At 38.0% G+C, this 18337-nt stretch overlaps 1 protein-coding gene across 3 annotated transcripts in view; it reads right to left on the bottom strand.

Annotated features, from left to right (window-relative positions):
* Positions 1 to 18337, bottom strand: part of POU6F2 (POU class 6 homeobox 2) — a 299665-nt gene that overhangs the window by 159666 nt on the left and 121662 nt on the right. For all 3 annotated transcript variants that reach the window (XM_056484213.1, XM_056484214.1, XM_056484215.1), the window contains 2 exons: positions 8865 to 8956; positions 7693 to 7921 (listed from right to left, as the gene is read on the bottom strand). In XM_056484213.1, the coding sequence (XP_056340188.1) occupies positions 7693 to 7921; positions 8865 to 8956 (321 nt within the window). The remainder of the gene's footprint in view (positions 1 to 7692; positions 7922 to 8864; positions 8957 to 18337) is intronic.

The following is an 18337-nucleotide window of genomic DNA, read 5'->3' as shown; positions in this document are numbered from 1 at the left end:
CCATACACATGTCCCATCTGTTTGCATGTGATCTACACTATTTGCATGTGATCCATTACTGCATGTAGCACCTGTGTAAAAATGCAGAGGTGAAGAACTGAGTGACAAACACTAGCTAGGATTTTCACTAGCATTTGAAATTTCTGGTGTTTTGTAGGATTACAGTAAGTTGAGTGCTTCACATTATTGGAATGAGTTTTCTCTATATTAATTTAAATTGTCACGGTCTAAATTCAAGAAGAAGATTAAAGGCTTCTCAGAACAGGTGCAAAGGTATACTTGAAACGCAGCATTAAAATGCACCCCTGTTCTGGTTGATGGAAATTTCATTTATAATCCTGCATGCAGGATATTCCTGCCAGGAGTTGTATCAGTCTGAGTCAGGGCTCAATAAAGGTGTGCATTCCCCAAAATGACCAGGTCTTGCATGCAGCCACTCCACAGCTCCTCGCTTAGTGGCCAAGCCTGCCAAAGGACAGTTAACCAAGAGGTTTTGGGTGAAAACTTCAGGGAGCTTGGGGAGACTACTTCCATCTTTCCATCTGCTTCTTGGCATAAAAGTCTGGAAATTTAGGCTTTGTCAGTACTTGGGCTGCAATGTTTAAGTAGGTGGAACAGTTTGATTTCAGAATCTGATGTACATCACATTGTTACTTCTCACCGACGTTTCATAACCAACAGTAGAAAAAAAAAAAAAGAAGAAAAAGGCGTGTCTGGGTCTGTTTTGGGTGGAGGTCAACAATGGAGCACACAAGCATTATAACTACTGCGTTTTAATGCCTCTAACTTTTTTAAGGCCTTTAACTTATGGGGCAGAGAAACCAAACAACAAACAGCTAACACTCTGGGCTGATCAATAAACACTAGTAACTAATAAAGACCTAAACCTTTCACATTCCCTCTGTGAAGGCAGCAATTTGCCACTGAACAAGATGAGCAATTAACATGGGGCCAATGCACTCACACAAAAGCCTTGGGGGGGAAAAAACAAACAGATAAACAAATATCCCAGTAAGATTCCCACTGTACTACCTCCATAAAAGCAGATTTGCTTCCAAAAGCAAATGTTAGGCCTTCTAAAAAAGTACATTTCCTGGGAGACCAGACAGAGACAACTCATTCCATCTTCTGGGATCTCTGCATATTAGCTCAGTTTTCCTACAACAGTTTGGATGGGATACAGCTGATAGCCTGAGGAAACCTGCTGTAGCAGCTGCTAATCCACAGACACTGTGCATGCCACAGTGTGCTTATGGATGCTCCCATCCCTCTTATTCCTCTCCATGTACTAAGCTAGGGAGGTTTGTCTTGAGGGTTGGCTATCCCCTTCTTTGTGTGAGTGAGTCCTTCACAGTGACTGCATTTTGTGCAGCATTTATACAGTGATAGGGGAGGTGTATTTGGTTTGAGGGCTTCACAGAAATTGCTATGAGTGCAGCACTTCTTCTTGGTTCTTGTCATTCTTGTTCTGGTTATGTTAGTACACTGCAAAAGTACCTGGGAATAAACTATTCCTCTAAGTGAAACATCATTTTGATTATTACTGACATTGGTGCTCATTAAAATACATAAGTGAAACACTGCCTTTCTGTAGACTCTGAAAGCTATTTCATGTTACTTGAAGGGGAATACAAATGAATAGGGACTGCATCACTTTAGTTAAAAGGGAAAAATGTTCTAAGAAACTGGAATTTGGACTCCAGATCAGTAAGCAATTGAGGTTTGTAGTTTACTTCTTTTCTGTCTCTTTTTTGTTTTTCATCTCTCTCTGATTTCTGATTTTTAAGGTGTGTGTACATGAAGGAATGGAGACAAAGCATGTTTACTTTATCTGTTGTACAATTAATAATACAAATCTTTATTCAGAGGAAACAAGATCTAATAAATGTAAACAATAGGGTTTTTTTTTGTTACTATTGTCTTTACCTAACATTCTCTTTGACTGATCTCCATATAAAAACAGCCTTCTTATTTTTTTACCATTATCTGTGTCAACTGTAACCCATATCAGTGCATTTTAATGGCTGCCTCTTATCACTCAAGGTGTTTAATACATTTCCCCTTCCATTGTATTGCTGCTAAAATATGACCTGCTGCTGTTTAAATAATGTAATTTAATGATTTCACATTTTCAGCTCTTCAAGACGTCCTTTCAGCACTGAAGCCTTTCACTAGTGATTTAGAGAGATAGTTTGTTCTCATTTCTTTCACGACTCAAGACTGAGAAAGTTTGACTTGTAAATAAATTATTGACATCCACTAAAGGAGCAGTACAATGGGCAGTGGAAATAAAATACACAAAGTTTCAGTGCCATGAGGCTACAGTCTCCAGCTTGTTGATTTCTTTCAAGGTTCCAGTGTTATCCTCTCTCTGTATTGGCACATATATCTAAAACACTGGTGTGCCATTGCTATGTGATAAAATACATTTGGACCAGCCCTTTGCAGAGAGACTCCCATATTGTTATCCATGGTGAGTGAGTGTCCAGCAGTGAGCTGACAGAAAACACTGTCTTTTTCTAACTTCAATCACATATGCTGTACTAGAAGAACAGCTAAATTGTGTTAACTTTTTAGCTAAAACTGCTTTGGTTGTCATGGAAAAGAGACTAAAAAGTTAGGACAGCTGCTAACGACTCCCCAGGACTGGAATGTCTTCCCATTTTTCAGTTATTTCAGCAGGAAATTCATAGGGTAAAATAGCATAAAGAAATCAAGTCACAACAAACTCAGCCTCCCATCCAAAAGGTTTCTTTTTCAGCTATACAGAAATATTACAATGAGACATAAAAATAAGATGGGATTAAGGAGAGAATGTCTTTTCACGATTTTCAGCTTCCAGGCATTACTGAATACTCTGAGATTAAGCAACTACTAGTCCCTTGGAGAGTCTCTTGAGAAGGATAACTAAATATAAAAAAAATAACATCGTCCTCCCAAAAACAAAAGAAATCTGACCTGGCAAAAGAGATGCAAAAACTGAAATTGTTCAGCCCATAGAAAAGTTTCCTGAAGGCAGGAAGATGAGTACTACAACCATCAGTTTGGATGATTAAGAGGGAGGCTGTCAGACTACTTTCTGCATTAAGTCAATAAGACAGGCCAAGAACCAATGGACTAAGAGCAGAAGATGGGGAACACATGGTCTTGTAGGGTACCTGCCTCACTTTTTCTCCTCACAACCTCACAATTATTACTGTCACACCTGCAGAATTTTAGGAAAGCATGGCTATGTTCCACCTCTATTTCTAAGACATGGTGAGGGCAAAACAGGTGTGTAGGTTTCTTGGGATGATATCTTTCATGTGTAGTTTTTAAACTTTTATCTTCAGTTCTTTTAGTGGATTACTGTAAAAATTTATTGCTGGTTTTACTGTTTTCTTCAAAGAACTGTTAGTGGAAACTCCACAAAATTGCTCAGGTGTTATGTTCAGGGATTTCTGTTTTCACAAACATAGATAGTTTTATTGTGCCACTCTCTTCTCTCTCAGCAAATTGTATTATTTCCATATTAGTTGTGCATACAAAATTCGCTTGCTTGAAGCCAAGGGAAACATATTTTCTTAAGTTTCACAGCAGAATTTACACATTCACCTCCATTCCTTCTGTTTGCATACATTTGTTGTATTTGCTCAGGAAACAGATATGGTAAGCAGTGTACATGGCAAGTGACAGGGTATAGTAAACAGAAAATAATCAAGTATGGAGAAGAAGAAGGAAAGATGCTTTGGAAGAGGTTTGGTCTAAACCTTTTTTCACCAACAGCAATGAAATTCCTGTCAGTTTAGTGGTAGATCAGGACCATGTAACAAGTGAACAATTTAACACAAACACTTCTGGGGGAAAAAAGTCTTTTTTATAGGTAACTGGCAAGTGAAGAATAGGCAATATTACTAAATTCTACTGTGTGAGCAATCACTAATTGCTCCATTTTAAAATAAACTCTTGTTTTCTCCTTGTATGTATTTAACATATCTCTGTGATTTCTATCACTAAGTGGTCTTATCACCCTGAAACCGACCTGAAAGTTCCTGAGAAGAAAATTATTTAAACATGTAGGTAAAGTACAAAATATGTGTTGGAATTACTCCCTTGATCAACATTCAGTATGAATTCAAGTACTCTGCCAGATCAGAACTTTTCTGTATTCATACATAATTCAAAAAATTTTCAGGGTGTCTTTTGAGTTACCTAGCTGGGGTAGTTTGCAATGAAGAGTTTTAGAAGTTTGCTTACAAGAGAAGAAAGACAGGAGAAGACCCAGCTCTCAGGAGCTGAGGACATCTATGCTTGACCTCACTGAAAATTCAGGGACAGCAGATGTGGCAACAGGAGTATTAAGACATGTTGGAAAAACAGCATGAAATATGTGCTCCCATTATCTAAGTTGGCCATGCTACAGCGAGGTTAAGAGATGGAAGCTGATGATTATGGTCTGATTTCACCAAAGGAGCAGGAATTAGCAAACTGTTTTCAAGGATGGGCTTTTATGAGTATACCTATAAAAATGTTGTCTACAAAACAGAACACACATTTACTTCCAAAGAACCACAGAAAAAAAAAAAAAAAAAAAAAAAAAAGACAAAAAAAGAAAAGAGGGACCAGAAGTCAGTCAGGTTCAATGGAACTGATAATAGCACACAACACTCTCACCCGATTCCCATCTTCATTCATTCATGCACTGGACAATGGGCTACAGAGCAGACAATGGCAGTTCTTACAGCTGTGATTCAGGATGGTAGGAGCTATCTTGACTTGGTTACTTTGCTGCCTTGTGTATCAGTTTCACTTCCAAAAACTGAGGGCAGGCAGTAGCACTTGCTTAGAAGATGGGGAAGGAAGGGTAGAGAAGATAACAAACAGCAAGACAACTAAATAAATTCATGAGATCTGTTCCTTTCAGATACATTATGGAAGGTGCGATTGTGTTCACAGACAGGGAACTGAACCTGCTGCTCCTGCCAGTCCCTATTTGATCCCAAGCTTCTACCTACCAGTAAAGATTATAAAGGAAACCTTTTCATCTCATAAGGTCATTGCTTGCAAAATTTATTTGGCAGCAAAGTTACGTCTTTTAGCTAGCAATTAGACATCCATGGCTAAACTAAAGAGCAAAGGTTGCCTGGCTCAATCCCTACCCTCCAGCTTTGCAACACAGGGTGAATAAATGACGTAAGAACTGCACAAGCTTATGTTTATTTATAATACTACATACCCAGCAACTCTAACCTGGAGCACTCCAGAGTGGAAGGATACGTTTTTATAATGCCTGTTTCTTCATTAAGATTTCATCATCCACCTACGCTAAAAAGCTACTTCCCCTTCACTTTGTTATATCTGCTTTTACCCACTCCTGTTCTTGCATTATTTTTTTAATCTCCCGTTCCTACTTTACATGCACTCTCAAATTTTAAACAAGCAAAATTTGTGCATTAGTGTGTCCTTTTCATCTATCATTTATGAATGACAGGTTCTTTGGTGCAGCTTAATGGTATGAGAGAGACATTATTTTAAACATTAAAGTGAAAACCATTTACAACTATGATAAGAGAGGTCTGTTGACATTAAACTTTAAAACATGCACAAGGTAAAGGCAAGTAGTTGCTCCAACAGGTGAGAGTACTATGCATGCACTTTGTAAGGGAGTTTGTTCAACACAAGAGCTGTCTCTTTGTTTTCTCTGTTTGACAACCTGTAGGATCTGGTGCTTCAAACAATGCATCTGGTAATCAGCAGCCACCTGAGCTTGATGACTAAAAGGTATTTAGGGCACAGTTCAGAGGATTAATTTTTGAAAATTACTATTTTGTTGGAGGATAATATTTCATACCATTTACATCAGGAAGAAATAACAAAAAATAAATCTCAAGAACTGAAGCTTTCTTTTTACACTTCCTGCTCACACCTTTATCACTTTCACACTGGACTATCACTTCCTTTACTGTCCTCTTCCATTAAAACTATACAATTCTGTTGTAAGATATTGGCTAACATTATCTTGCTGTATTTTGTTCTGTTCTGTTCAGCAGCAACTGCATTCTGAGAAGCATCAACATAGTTAGAAATAGTAAACAAATACATCTGTATTTTATATCATATATACTTGGATTGAGTCCTGCTCCTAACAGTGTTAGACATTGATTGAACAGCGAAGAAAAGGGATCTCATAGAATTGTTTTCAGTCTGATTTTATACCACAGGGAAAATGTAGCAGATCCCTCAGGGTAGAACCATTGCAAACATGGTACAGTTCAGACAATAGAGAGGATATATACAGAGATTAACTTTTTCCTAGTTACTTTGGAGTCATGCAACTCTCTCAACAACTTGAAAGAGGATGGCAGAACCTTATTGATAAAGCAGACCCCCACAGCAAGAATGAAAACATATATCTGGGACATGGATGACAGATGAGAAAACTGATTTTATTGCAACTTCTTTTTTAAAGATATTTTTATGCAATACTGTATTTTTAGTTATTTCTATTTGCACCACTGCTTTAATCAGCAGTGGTGAAAAAAATTATGTTGCAGTCAACTGGCTTGGAGGGAAGGGATAATGGCATCCAGAGGGACCTTGACAGGCTTGATATGTGGGCTGAAGCAAATCTCAAGATGTTTAAAAAAGCAGGGTGCAAGGTCTTACACGTGAGTCACAGCAATCCTAGACACACCAATGGGTTGGGCAGAGAACTGATTGAGAGCAGCCCTGCTAAGAATGACCTGGGGGTGACAGGGGATGAAAAACTCCACATGAGCCAGCAGTGTGTGCTCACAGCCCGGAAAGCCAATCAAATCCTGGGCTGCATCACAAGGAGTGCGGCCAGAGGGTCAAAGGAGGTGATTCTGCCCCTCTACTCTTCTCACATGTGATCCCCTTGAAGTACTGTGCACAGTTCTGGTGTCCCCAACATAAAACAACATGGAACTGTTGGAGCAAGTCCAGAAGAGGCCACAAAGCTGATAAGAGGACTGGAGCACCTCCCCTATGAACACAGGCTGAGATTATTGGGGCTGTTCAGCCTGGAGAAGAGAAGGTTGCATGGAGACCTGATGGCAACCTTCCAGTATCTGAAGGGGTTGTACAAGTAAGCTGGAGAGGGACTGTTTATCAGGAATTGTAGTTATAGGACAAGCAATAATAGGTACAAATTGAAAGAGGGGAGATTTGGTTAGATATTATGAAGAAAGTTTTTCACTGTGGGGGTGATAAGACAGTGGAACAGGTTGCCCAGGGAGGCTGGGGATGCCCCATCCATGACAGGTTGGATAAGACATTGAGCAACCTGGTGTAGGGGGAGATGTCTCTGCTCATGGCAGGTGGGACTAGATGATCTTTAAAAGTCCATCCCAAATCCTTGATATTCTATGATTCTGTTATTCTATGGTTTGGAATTTCAAAGTGATCTGTGAGTAGAAAACATTGATCACTGATGACAGAAAAACCTTCTGAGTTATTCAAGTGGTTTACATTACTGACCCACAGAATGTAAGACCCAACCTCCAATATGTTTTTAAAAAACGGCAAATAGCCCTTAAGTATCTCTCAAGCATTAAAAACAGTCCAGGCATTATTTTTCAATATTCATGGAGAGCATAATTTAATTTGAAAAAGAGATCACTCCATTTGAAAGAAAGAGATGGCATAAAAGAGGTGAAAGAACCTGTTAGAAAAATTATGAACATTACTTACCTTGTAGATTTTGCAATGGCAAAGTCATGATGCCTCCTGCTGCAGCTGCTGCTACCAGTCCTTGGATGTTGGTGAGATTTGCTGTAGGTAGAGTTAGGACGAGTCCTTGTTGGCCCCCCAGCTGCCCAGCCATGTTGAAAGGAATGAGGATTGGCTGATTCAGGGCTGGAGTGCCTCCTGGCATCACCCCTGCTACTGCTGAGGCCAACTGCTGGGCTGTCAGTAGTGGCTGTAAGAAACCACAGACACAAACCTGTTTCACTGTGTACAGCTCAGTATTACACACTTACAGCCCTTCTGGCTTGAGATCTTTTCGTGTTCCATTACAGACATGCACTGCTTCCAGTACCTTAAAGCATACATTTCCACCAACACAGAAAGGTTTGATAAATATGACAGTCTGAAACAGTAAGCCTCAGTCAAACAGCATAGTAGCAATCCCAGCTGAATCTAGACTGGAAAATTCGTTACACATACACAAAAGATAATTTATGAGCGAAAGAAGACCTAACTCAACCTAGCCTACAAGTACCTAAAAGCCAACATTTCCTAAAAATTCCTGATTGTATGATTGATAACAGCAGGAAACACTACAGTGACAACTACCAGAAGCTTTGTGGATCAAGACTGTCCTGGGAGGTGGAAGAATATTGAGTATCTTCTTCTAGTATAGCTGAACTTGGATAAAATTTTTGAAGTGAGATGGGAAATATTTTAAAATCTTATAAAATGCCATACTACTACCTCAATACGCTGCTGTAAAGAAAATAAATATCTGGCATAAAAGATAATGAAATACTTTTACCACTACAGGAGCTGTGTGTGACAAACATAACTGTCAAGAGACAATAATTCTGCATTAACATTGCACAACCTTTTTAATATTAAATTATTATATTAATTTCAGAAGTAATTTACATAAGAAATTAAAATATTTTAAGTCCCTAAATATGTAAAACTTCTTAGGTTTTATTTTAGAAAAGCATGCAAAATGTAATCGTGTCAACTTGACTTTTAAAATGTACTATACATACATGTTTCCTTTTTGTAACACTGAATGCAGCCAAAGAGAATCACATTTTCTACATTACACAGATCAAAGATGATCAATCACAGTTATTTATTTTTCATCAAATTGCACATCTCGATTAGTTAAAAGGAAAGATACTGACCTGTGGCCCAACAGGGAATGCAGGATGGGACTGACTGGGTTGGTGCTGGTCTGCTGGGCTCGTATCAGGCAGCACTGTGTTTCCTCTGGCCTCTGAAATCCAGGGAACAGATTGACTTTAATATCAAGCCTGGGGACTGCCACATTACCTTCTACTCTGATGTCACATAACATGAAGCTGAAAATGATATGTTAAAGTGCTTTATCAATAACTCAAGCACTCAAATCGCTTATCAGCTGCATAAATTATGCTAACGTTCATTCAGACCAGCCAACTCATTCAAAGAGTTACAGAAATCTGACAGCAGTGAAACTGAAGCTATCATCAACTCAGCTAATGTGGGTTGCATTATACATCAATTTACATACAGTACATGAGCACTCCGTGCGTGTGGGAACTGCATTTTTTTACGCTTGGGTGAGCATCAGCCATTGCAATTTCTGAAAGCAAAAATTATCTGAAAAACAATCAAGTCACATCTACTTTCTATCTTAATAAAGTATTTTCTTTTGTCAGTTACTGAGGCAGCAAAGGCTCTACCAGGCACAATAAAAAGGCACTATGAAAACTGAAAACTGGTATGCTTCCATATGACAGCTCGGTTTTTAAATTGCATGTGGAGGATGAGCAAAAATTCTGCTAAACCAAGGATTTCCAGCATTTATTGAGATGATCAATATCCAACAATCGAACAATATGCTGGGCACTAATGGCTTGCTAAGCACAGAGCACAGTCCAGCCCTAGTAGATTTTGCTGAAGTCTGCAATACAGATTTGAAAGGGAGGAAGAAAAATAAAAACATCCTATCAGTTGTAAGAAAGTACCAAGATGTTTTCAAAGCTGCATCCCAATCCTCCACTTCCTCTGGGTGAAGGGCTCAGCTGATTCCCAATTTTTCAGTGCTGATGGCATGATCAGGCCCACATTGATTTTTGAGGTTGTGAGAATGACAGCAAGTATCAAATGTAGCTGTAAGTGTCCTGTGGCCTCTTGTAAAGAAAACCCTGGCAATGGCACCAGGTTTCCTGGTTGATACGAGATCTCCTGGTTTGTAATTTTTTTGTGATGAGTGGTTGAAATCCCATTCTAAGTAAACCTTAACAAGATGCTGTTTTCTTATGTTTGTCCTATGAATAGCAAGATAATTCAGAAACAGTTTCTTGGCACACCCTTGTGCTGTAAGAAAAAAGGATACGATTCTGTCATAAATTTTAAAGAGGGTATTATCAGCTCATTTAAAACAAATTCTTTTATATATTCTCCAAGGGGAACAACTTATAAATAATGGAAATGTGAAAAAAACCACCTTCACCACATTAAGGTTCAAATAAAATTGACTGCTACATATTATTCAATTGACTTCCATCTCTACAGCAAGTTGTCAATCATAACAGCATTTTAGAATTGGATTAAACAATAAATGTGCAGAGTTATTATGCAGAAATCTGAAAATCTGATTAATTTGTAATATCTTTGTGTGGTCTCAAAAATTCAGAAATGGACATTGCTCTGGGAATACTTACAAATGGTCTATTGAAATATCTGATTTGGAACTAATAAAAACATACAAACTTGCTGACATTTTATAAAGTGAATTCTACAGAAATGCTTGCCATTTTAATGACCATTGTCATTTAATAATGGGAATAAGCTGGCCTACTATAATCAGTGGGAATTCCAACAATTGCCTAGTAACATGCAAAAAGAGATGCAGTCACTAAATTTTTTATCTGCAATTTACTCATTCAAGTTAAATGAAAAGAGAAACATGTAACTAGATATGTGAGATTCAATGAAAACTGTTTCTTTCAAATGCATAACAATCCTAGTGCTGATGTCATCCCTAAGACCAAAGGCAGGGTTTCCCCCAGTGTGATTTCCTCCTATACAAAATAAAGTACTATGTTACCAAACATAATTTTTCCTTTGGTAATTTCCACATACTGTTATGATCTTCTTTTTTTTCTAATCTTCATAGCTGTATGTATAAAGTGATATTAGATCAGAGGCTCAATACCAATGAAGATATCACTCCCCATTAAGATCAAATATTGTAAGTCAATTTTGTTTATGTAATTTAAGGCCTGTGAATTTTGTCTTTGTGTGTGATTTAATCAATATTAAAACAAGCTCCTGATAATCTGTCATATCATTAAATCATCCTATGAAATCTTTGGGAAAAGAACAAAAACAAAGTCATTACAATTAGATTTTATTGCAATTTTTATACCTTGAGCTCTCAGAAAATATGTAAGAAGTTCTGAAGTAATAGGTCTGTGTTTTAGTATTCTTTTTTCCATGGCACCCATCCAAAGAACTCCTGATTTCTGTTATCTGTACTGTAAGTATTTTTCAATCTTTGATCACACAGTCCTTACGTAACACAGGTTGGTTATACAGGACCATCAAGCCAAAATTAATTACACTGCTTTCTTTTTCCCTTGTACTAATTGGTATCACTTAGGATTACATTCCTGTCACATAGTTACTCACCACAGACGATTTTTTTTTTTAATTTCAATGCTCAAATGCTCTGTCTGCTGCTTCTAATTTAGTTCCCATAGGATGCAGTCATCTCAGGAAGACAGCACACACTTTCATGTGGTCTTACATGGCATCCTATATGAAATTATCAATTTTGTACTCTCTGACTGAAATTCTCAGATCTCTCCTGCCCCTTCTAATCTACCTGCTATAACAGACACTCAAGAGTCAAGAAAATGTACAAGAAAATCCGCCTGCTGGGCTGGCACTAAATACAGTGAAGCAAGAATTTCAGGGTTAAGGTCTGTTGCATCACACAGTGACAGCACTTTTTCCTTGCTGTATGCTGCATTCACTGACACACACAGGTCAGCACCCTGAAGAAGGCAAGGCAGAGCAGAAACATCACTAGAAAGCTACTTTCTCTTTTCTGCCTTATAATAGTATATTTCTGACTGGGGGGATCCCCCTGATTTCAGAGGAGTCAGGGAGCTCTGTCTATTTCTGATTACTATTTCTATTTCAAAGATTCATTGCCATGAATCTGGAAAAATGCCTTCATTAAGACCAACTGCCCTAAGCTGGCAGTGCACAATCCCCTGCACTGATTCTTGCTACTGTTTTACTGAGTTTATTTGGGAGTTGATCAGTTCCAGATGCTGGAACAAGCTCTGCAGGTAAATTATTCCCTTGTCCAAATCCAGTCCTCACTAACAAAAATTGACTGCCAAAATCTAGCCTGGATTTTACACTTGTTCAGATCCAGGCCTCCTGTTACCTCCTGTTAAGTTATTCTCCAGCTCCTCTCAGCCTTGTCAGTGAGGGGTCTGTCAGCAAGGAGCCATAACAATTCCTATGGATTGGGGAAGTACCAGCAGTACCATCTCTGTTTTGCAGGGATTCTGCTCCCATTACAGCCCCAGCTGCTGGTGCACAAGGGAAAGCAGTGTCAGGGCCACTCCTCTGAAACACAGCCTAAGTCAATGAGCTTGCTCAAGAACACCATGTGAACAGACAGGAGTGCCACTGCCATAGTACTGCCACAACTGTAGATAAGGCTTTAATATTTAATAAGCAGTATTCATCATATGTGATTCATCATAAATTAATTATAAATTATATAATACATACGTTCACCTCTCATCCCACCAAGGGACTGGAAGGGCATGACAGAATAAAAAATTGAAGTGCACTGTAAACACTGTAAAATAGCCTCCTTAAAATAAAATATTATTTTAAATAAAGCTAAGTAAAACAAAGGCAACCTTCTTCTCCTCTTATCAAGGCGAGAAAAAAAATTCCACAAACCAAGTGAAAACCATATTGTACAATATCTGATTTAGAAAAGAGAAAACAACAAGATAAACATAAGAAGAAAAAAAGAATTTCTGCATCTCAGGGCCACCAAGCTTCATACAAAATTACATCTGTAAATGTACTGGTTATAAAAAGCTTTCCTTAGTTTGCTTCCATTTTCTTTCTTGCACATCTTCAGCAGCAGAACAGGTAACTCAGTTCTGAGTGTCTCCCAGTGCCCTGTGAAGGTGAGAATGCACCAATCCCCCACTTTACAACTAATGGGGAAAAGAGACTCCAATGTGGATTCTCAAATTAGCACAATTTAGCTGATCTCCTCAGCTCTAGGTCCACTGTTCAGGAAGGCTCCAGTCAGAACACAAAACTGCTCTGTGACTCTCGGCTGCCCCAGGGATGCAGCAGATGTGAGGTGAGCCTGCTCCTGCTCCCCAGCAGCCTCCCTTGGATGCAGTGCCTGTCCCAGCTGCCCTTGTCTCATCTGGTCTCTGATGCTGCAAGGAACCTGCAGCTGACTGGAAAATGGTTTGGAGCAGCATCACAGGATGGAGTGCATTAAACTTGCACCCTGGCCCTTGTGCCTCTCAGAGGCATGATGCACCCTGGCATCTCTCCTCAAATTCTGCATCAAAGCTCACTCAAAGACAATGCTCACACCAAAGCACAGGACTAATCTCAGCAGATGACCTGGATATGAACAACTTCCTCATGGTCCTCATGAATGAATTCCATGTCTCACTTTTGTATCAAAACCTGGGAGATGCTGGACCACCTGTCTTCAGCACTCAAAAAATAAGCTGGATCAAATTCAATAGCACCAGATTTTCAGTAATCAAAAGAATATATAAATCCTTCTGAGATTTAAGAAAATATTTCAAATGCATTAACATTAACAAAAAAAACACATTTCAAGAACAGTTCATATTAAATCTTTAGCTAGTTCCACAATGCAACATTAAATTACTTGTAATTATCTCTAAGTAACCATAACAATAAGAAATCAAAAGTAAACTTTTTTCTTATTCACTGAGACAACTCACATTAAAGACACAGCTTTGAAAATTAAGTAATTAAATTAAAAATACTGCCTGTGAGAAAAAAGTCGTATATATTTGAAACTAATAAATAATCAGAGCAAAATATAGCTGCATTTAGATGACAATCAAAAGAAAAAAAACTTTTTAAAGGAAATTAAATAGATCAACTAATAATATTCAAATTATCAGGTATAGTGTGTGAAAGTCCATCATCTCTGATTAAAGTAACTCAGCTCTTCCCTAAATGAAACCTTAACTCTCAGCAATTATACCAAGAACAATCTTGCTGAACAAAATTTAATAGCTGAAATAAAAAGATTCAACTGATAATGAAAAAAATATAACATTCCCTCCAAACAATCTTCATTCTTCCAAAAACCACCCCGTTTTGGCTCTTAATTTCACTATTTTAATTAATTACTAATTTAATTTTCCCGTTGTATCAGAGTTTGGACATGTCAGGAGGAAGCCTGCACAAATTATCACATTATAAAACCTTAGCAATCAGATTGCCGCACAAAATTTCACAAACTCACCTAAATATTACAATACTTGCAGGAGAAAAAATTGAGATTTTATGCTGATTCCATTTTATATTGATATTGTCCTATGGTTATCAGAGGAGATATTCCTGTTACCTCAGCAAAGAACATCAATCTCATAAACTGCATTAGAATAATGATTCTCCCACTGAAAGGTATGAATTTAAGTTTAGACCTTTCATATTTTGTTAGACAGTCGTCTCCTTCCAGTCCATGACCAAGATGTGGCACACAATTCACTCCTTGGGATTGTATGAAATTTCCTTAGGTATCAGGTTATCACACAGATGACTTAGCAATTCACCTTTTTCTGCTGACCTGTACTTCAGATTTTTAGTTTTTATTTTTATGTAGTCATTTCACCCTCACAAAGGAACACAAACAAGTTTGCAGAATTTTAGATGTGTGCAGAATTACTACTAGCACCTGTTAACTCTGAAACCTAATAAAATTGTAATGTTGATGTTATGATTATACTGTTCAATCATTTCAGTATAACATACATATGCTGTGCACATCTTCTACAATGTCACATAGCTCTCATTCTTAATTTTCTCCTACATATGTACAAAGCCCTTCTAGTTTACCTTTGAAAATGTTTGTGGTGTGATAAGGAAACGGTATATTGATTTACCATATTGACATATCTGTCAATGCAATATCCTATACAGAGAGCTAAAAATCCTGCATTGAAAATGCATTGAATTAGACAGCAGCATGAACAGAGTAGATTTGCTTTACTGAGTGTATCCTTCAGTACTTAAGTAAGTAAAACACCACAGTTTTATACTTACCTGAAATTGCCTTGCAGTTGCTTTGCAAAGCTACTAAAGTCATCCGGAGAGCTCAAAGTCATTCTGCCAGCTGAGTATTAGGATGCTGTCTTTGCCTGGTCCCTGGGGGTATTTCCTCCTAGAGGATCTTCTCCCACAAGGCACACACAGTAGCTGAAATCACTGTCCTCATTACCCCTGTGCATAGAGCTTGGTTTGTATTTATGCACCTGCATCCTTCTGGATTAGGACAGATAACATTAAAACTCCATGACTCTTTATAATGAAAATCAGACTATTAAAGTGATTCATGTTACAGAGGACTTCTTCCAGGCAGCCACAAGTTATAATTATCACCTAACAAAACATACCATACCAAGGCACAAAATCACAAATAACTCAAAATCCCAGTTCTCCCAAGGGCCTTAAATTTTCTTCTTTCCCATCTTGGTTTTTGCTCCTCTTTCATTCTCTCATCTTCTCCTTTTTCTTTCTTCCATAAGTGATTTTTTTTTCTTACTGGTGCCTATATGAATATTCTTCCACTTCAAATGCCTCATGTGAGAAAAGAAATGTTGCTACTGCAGAAAAGGTGAAGGAATATAATTGCAAAAGTATGTTCTTTATTCAAAATAGACTCATTCTACTTTTCTTCACCCACTAAGTACAGTGCATAAAAATCCCTTGTTAGTGGTACATACATTTTTTATGAGTTGGACCCTTCATATTGAGAGTTTTAGTTCCTTTTATACTGTATGCATTAGCACAAATATTAAGGCCACAAAGACCCTATCAGTCTTCTCTGAATTCATACAATATTTCATACTCACTGTTTGCTGTTAGTGCTGGGGAATGCAGTGATGATAAAGGTGACTTACCAGAAGATGGACAGTTGAATGCATTATTATTTCATGTTGGGCAGCTGATCCCTAGCTAAGAAGGGCAGGAGGCTTCTCTAAATTAAACTTTCTTTCCATCCCTGGAAGTTTACTAAATGCCAAAGAGTGAGCACATTAAAGAACATCTATTTTGGAGCAACTGTTACAGTTTTCCATCTTTATAGATATCTTAGATTTCTATAAGATTTTTTACAGTGTTTATCCATGCAAATTGGTTTTGTTCCTAATAGGGAAGAGGGCTAGCTTTCCATCCAAAGCCCAACTTCCACCACTCACCCTACCTATCTGGCTTTTTTACCCTTCCCCCAAATAAGCCAGACTATGAAGATATGTTATGATATATATTGCTGTTTGCCTGGGGAACCCTGCACAGTTACTTAATACGTGTTTGGCTGCTGGCACTACTGAAAGCCAGGCAATACAAGTGGATGATCTCTGGTGCACAGCAATTCAGGCTTCTGGGTGGAAGAAAAGCATAGTATGTCTGATGTACTTTGCTTTTTACAAGTTACATTGATAGACCAATTTCAACAGAGAGGGCACAGGTAGGTGGCCAGTGACAGAAATTCAACTTACAACTTTGATGAGGGACTGGAAAGAAAAAGCTGTAAGGTGGGAAGTAGATAAACTTTGTATGCTATCAGTCCTATGAGACTGATCTTTTAAAAATTCAAATCATCTAGCTTGGTGAGAGGAGAATATTCAGTTAAGGGAGGAAGCATTCAATTAAACCTGGTAAAAGCACCTCAGAGCAGCACTCAGCAAAGTGCACCCCATAATATATGGTAACTCCTGCAGGAGCAATCTGACCAGCAAGTATGGTAATGCAACAGTGGTTTATCACCATTGCTGCTGATCTCACTGTCTTTAACAATTTTACACACTCTGCTGTGGTCTTTACATGGCTCTGTGGGGCAGCTCCATCAAGTGCCTCATTACAGGTTGTTCAGCTGTTCAGATTTATTGAGACTCTTGGAAGAGCCATCCCACAGAGTGGCACAGTGTAGGAGTCCAGTTGAGATCCAGGAGGAAACCTTAACAGGTTTTCTCTGTATGCAAGTGATCACACTTCTAGATCCAAGTACATCACAAAACTGGCAAGGTCTTCATTATAAATCTATTTAGCTGCACATGGATCTTCAGCAATTCCCAGCTACAAAAATACAACAGCCTTTCAAAAGCCACTGGTGCCATTTGATATCTGCAGCAAGTTCTCATGATGTGGCTCAGCAGGGTGAGACATTATTTCAAATGGAAGTGTTAGCTGCAAGCTGCAGAAACTTACAGTATGCATGCCTCCAGATCTCATAAATCCTTAACTGAATTAACTTCCTTCTCTTTATTATTGTCTGAAATCAGTTGTGGTGGCTGTTTACACTTTAGTCAGGAGCTTCTGCCACTTTATGTTTTTAAAGAGCATTCAGTCTTACAACCACGTCTTGCAAAGTATGTCAAACCTTACAACCACTAAAACAAGTTTAAACCTCACACCAAGAGCTTTTGGTTAGCACCCCTCCCCACCCCTTCAATCCTTCCCTCCTCCATAGAGCAAAAGCTAAAAAAAACATAAAGTAGCAAAAAGACTAGTAGCCAAAATCATAATAGTGTCTGGTTTTGAGAGATATTTGCCAGTCAATGATGATAAACAACTCTGTAGCAGGCATTAAAATAGTCTTTTCTACACTGCAAATACCCCAAAATAGATCTCCATAGAAATAACCAAGTGGTTGACAAACATTTGGGCACTGTTCCTGTAACATGTTTATCTTGCCTTTTTGTGAGCCAAACTCCCACTGGATTATAAATGTTCTGGATTTGTTTCCTAGGAAAGGTTTAAGAATACAACATAGGTTAAAAAAGCTTTACATGTAAGATGCATACATGCCAGCACAGCTGAATTTAATGAAAGATCTCTTGGTTAGAAATGCCTTGTCATGGCAAGACCTCTTTGTCATGAAGGACGTGAAAAAGAAAAAAAAAGCCATATGACTTAGCTTTGCCAAAATAGCAAGTGGCAGGCAACTTGCTTCAAATAGGGCACTGCAACACATCCTAACAGGATTAAATTTTATGGAATAAAATGTTTCTAATCCATGCAAATGCTTGTTTTCATATATATACATATGCCTCTCTATATATAGATATGTAATTTAAACAAATGAGTTTCCTACATCACTTTCATTTTTATATTACTGTTCTGTTTATTTTTTCATCATTACAGTAACTGAAAAATAGCTACTGGTAAAAGATGCTATTAATTTAAGTGCATTCATAGTGTGTTATGTCACTAATAGACTTGGGTAACACTATTTCTTTATCCTTTTTAGAAAGCATTATTTTATTGTCCTCCTAATTTCCATGATTTTACTTCCACTTAAGGTCGAGTGAGAGCTTTGCAGAATTCTATTATATTATTGTCCTGT

This window comes from Oenanthe melanoleuca, chromosome 2, assembly GCF_029582105.1.
Source record: "Oenanthe melanoleuca isolate GR-GAL-2019-014 chromosome 2, OMel1.0, whole genome shotgun sequence".
NCBI lineage: Eukaryota > Metazoa > Chordata > Aves > Passeriformes > Muscicapidae > Oenanthe > Oenanthe melanoleuca.
This window is presented reverse-complemented; position numbering and strand designations above follow the sequence as displayed.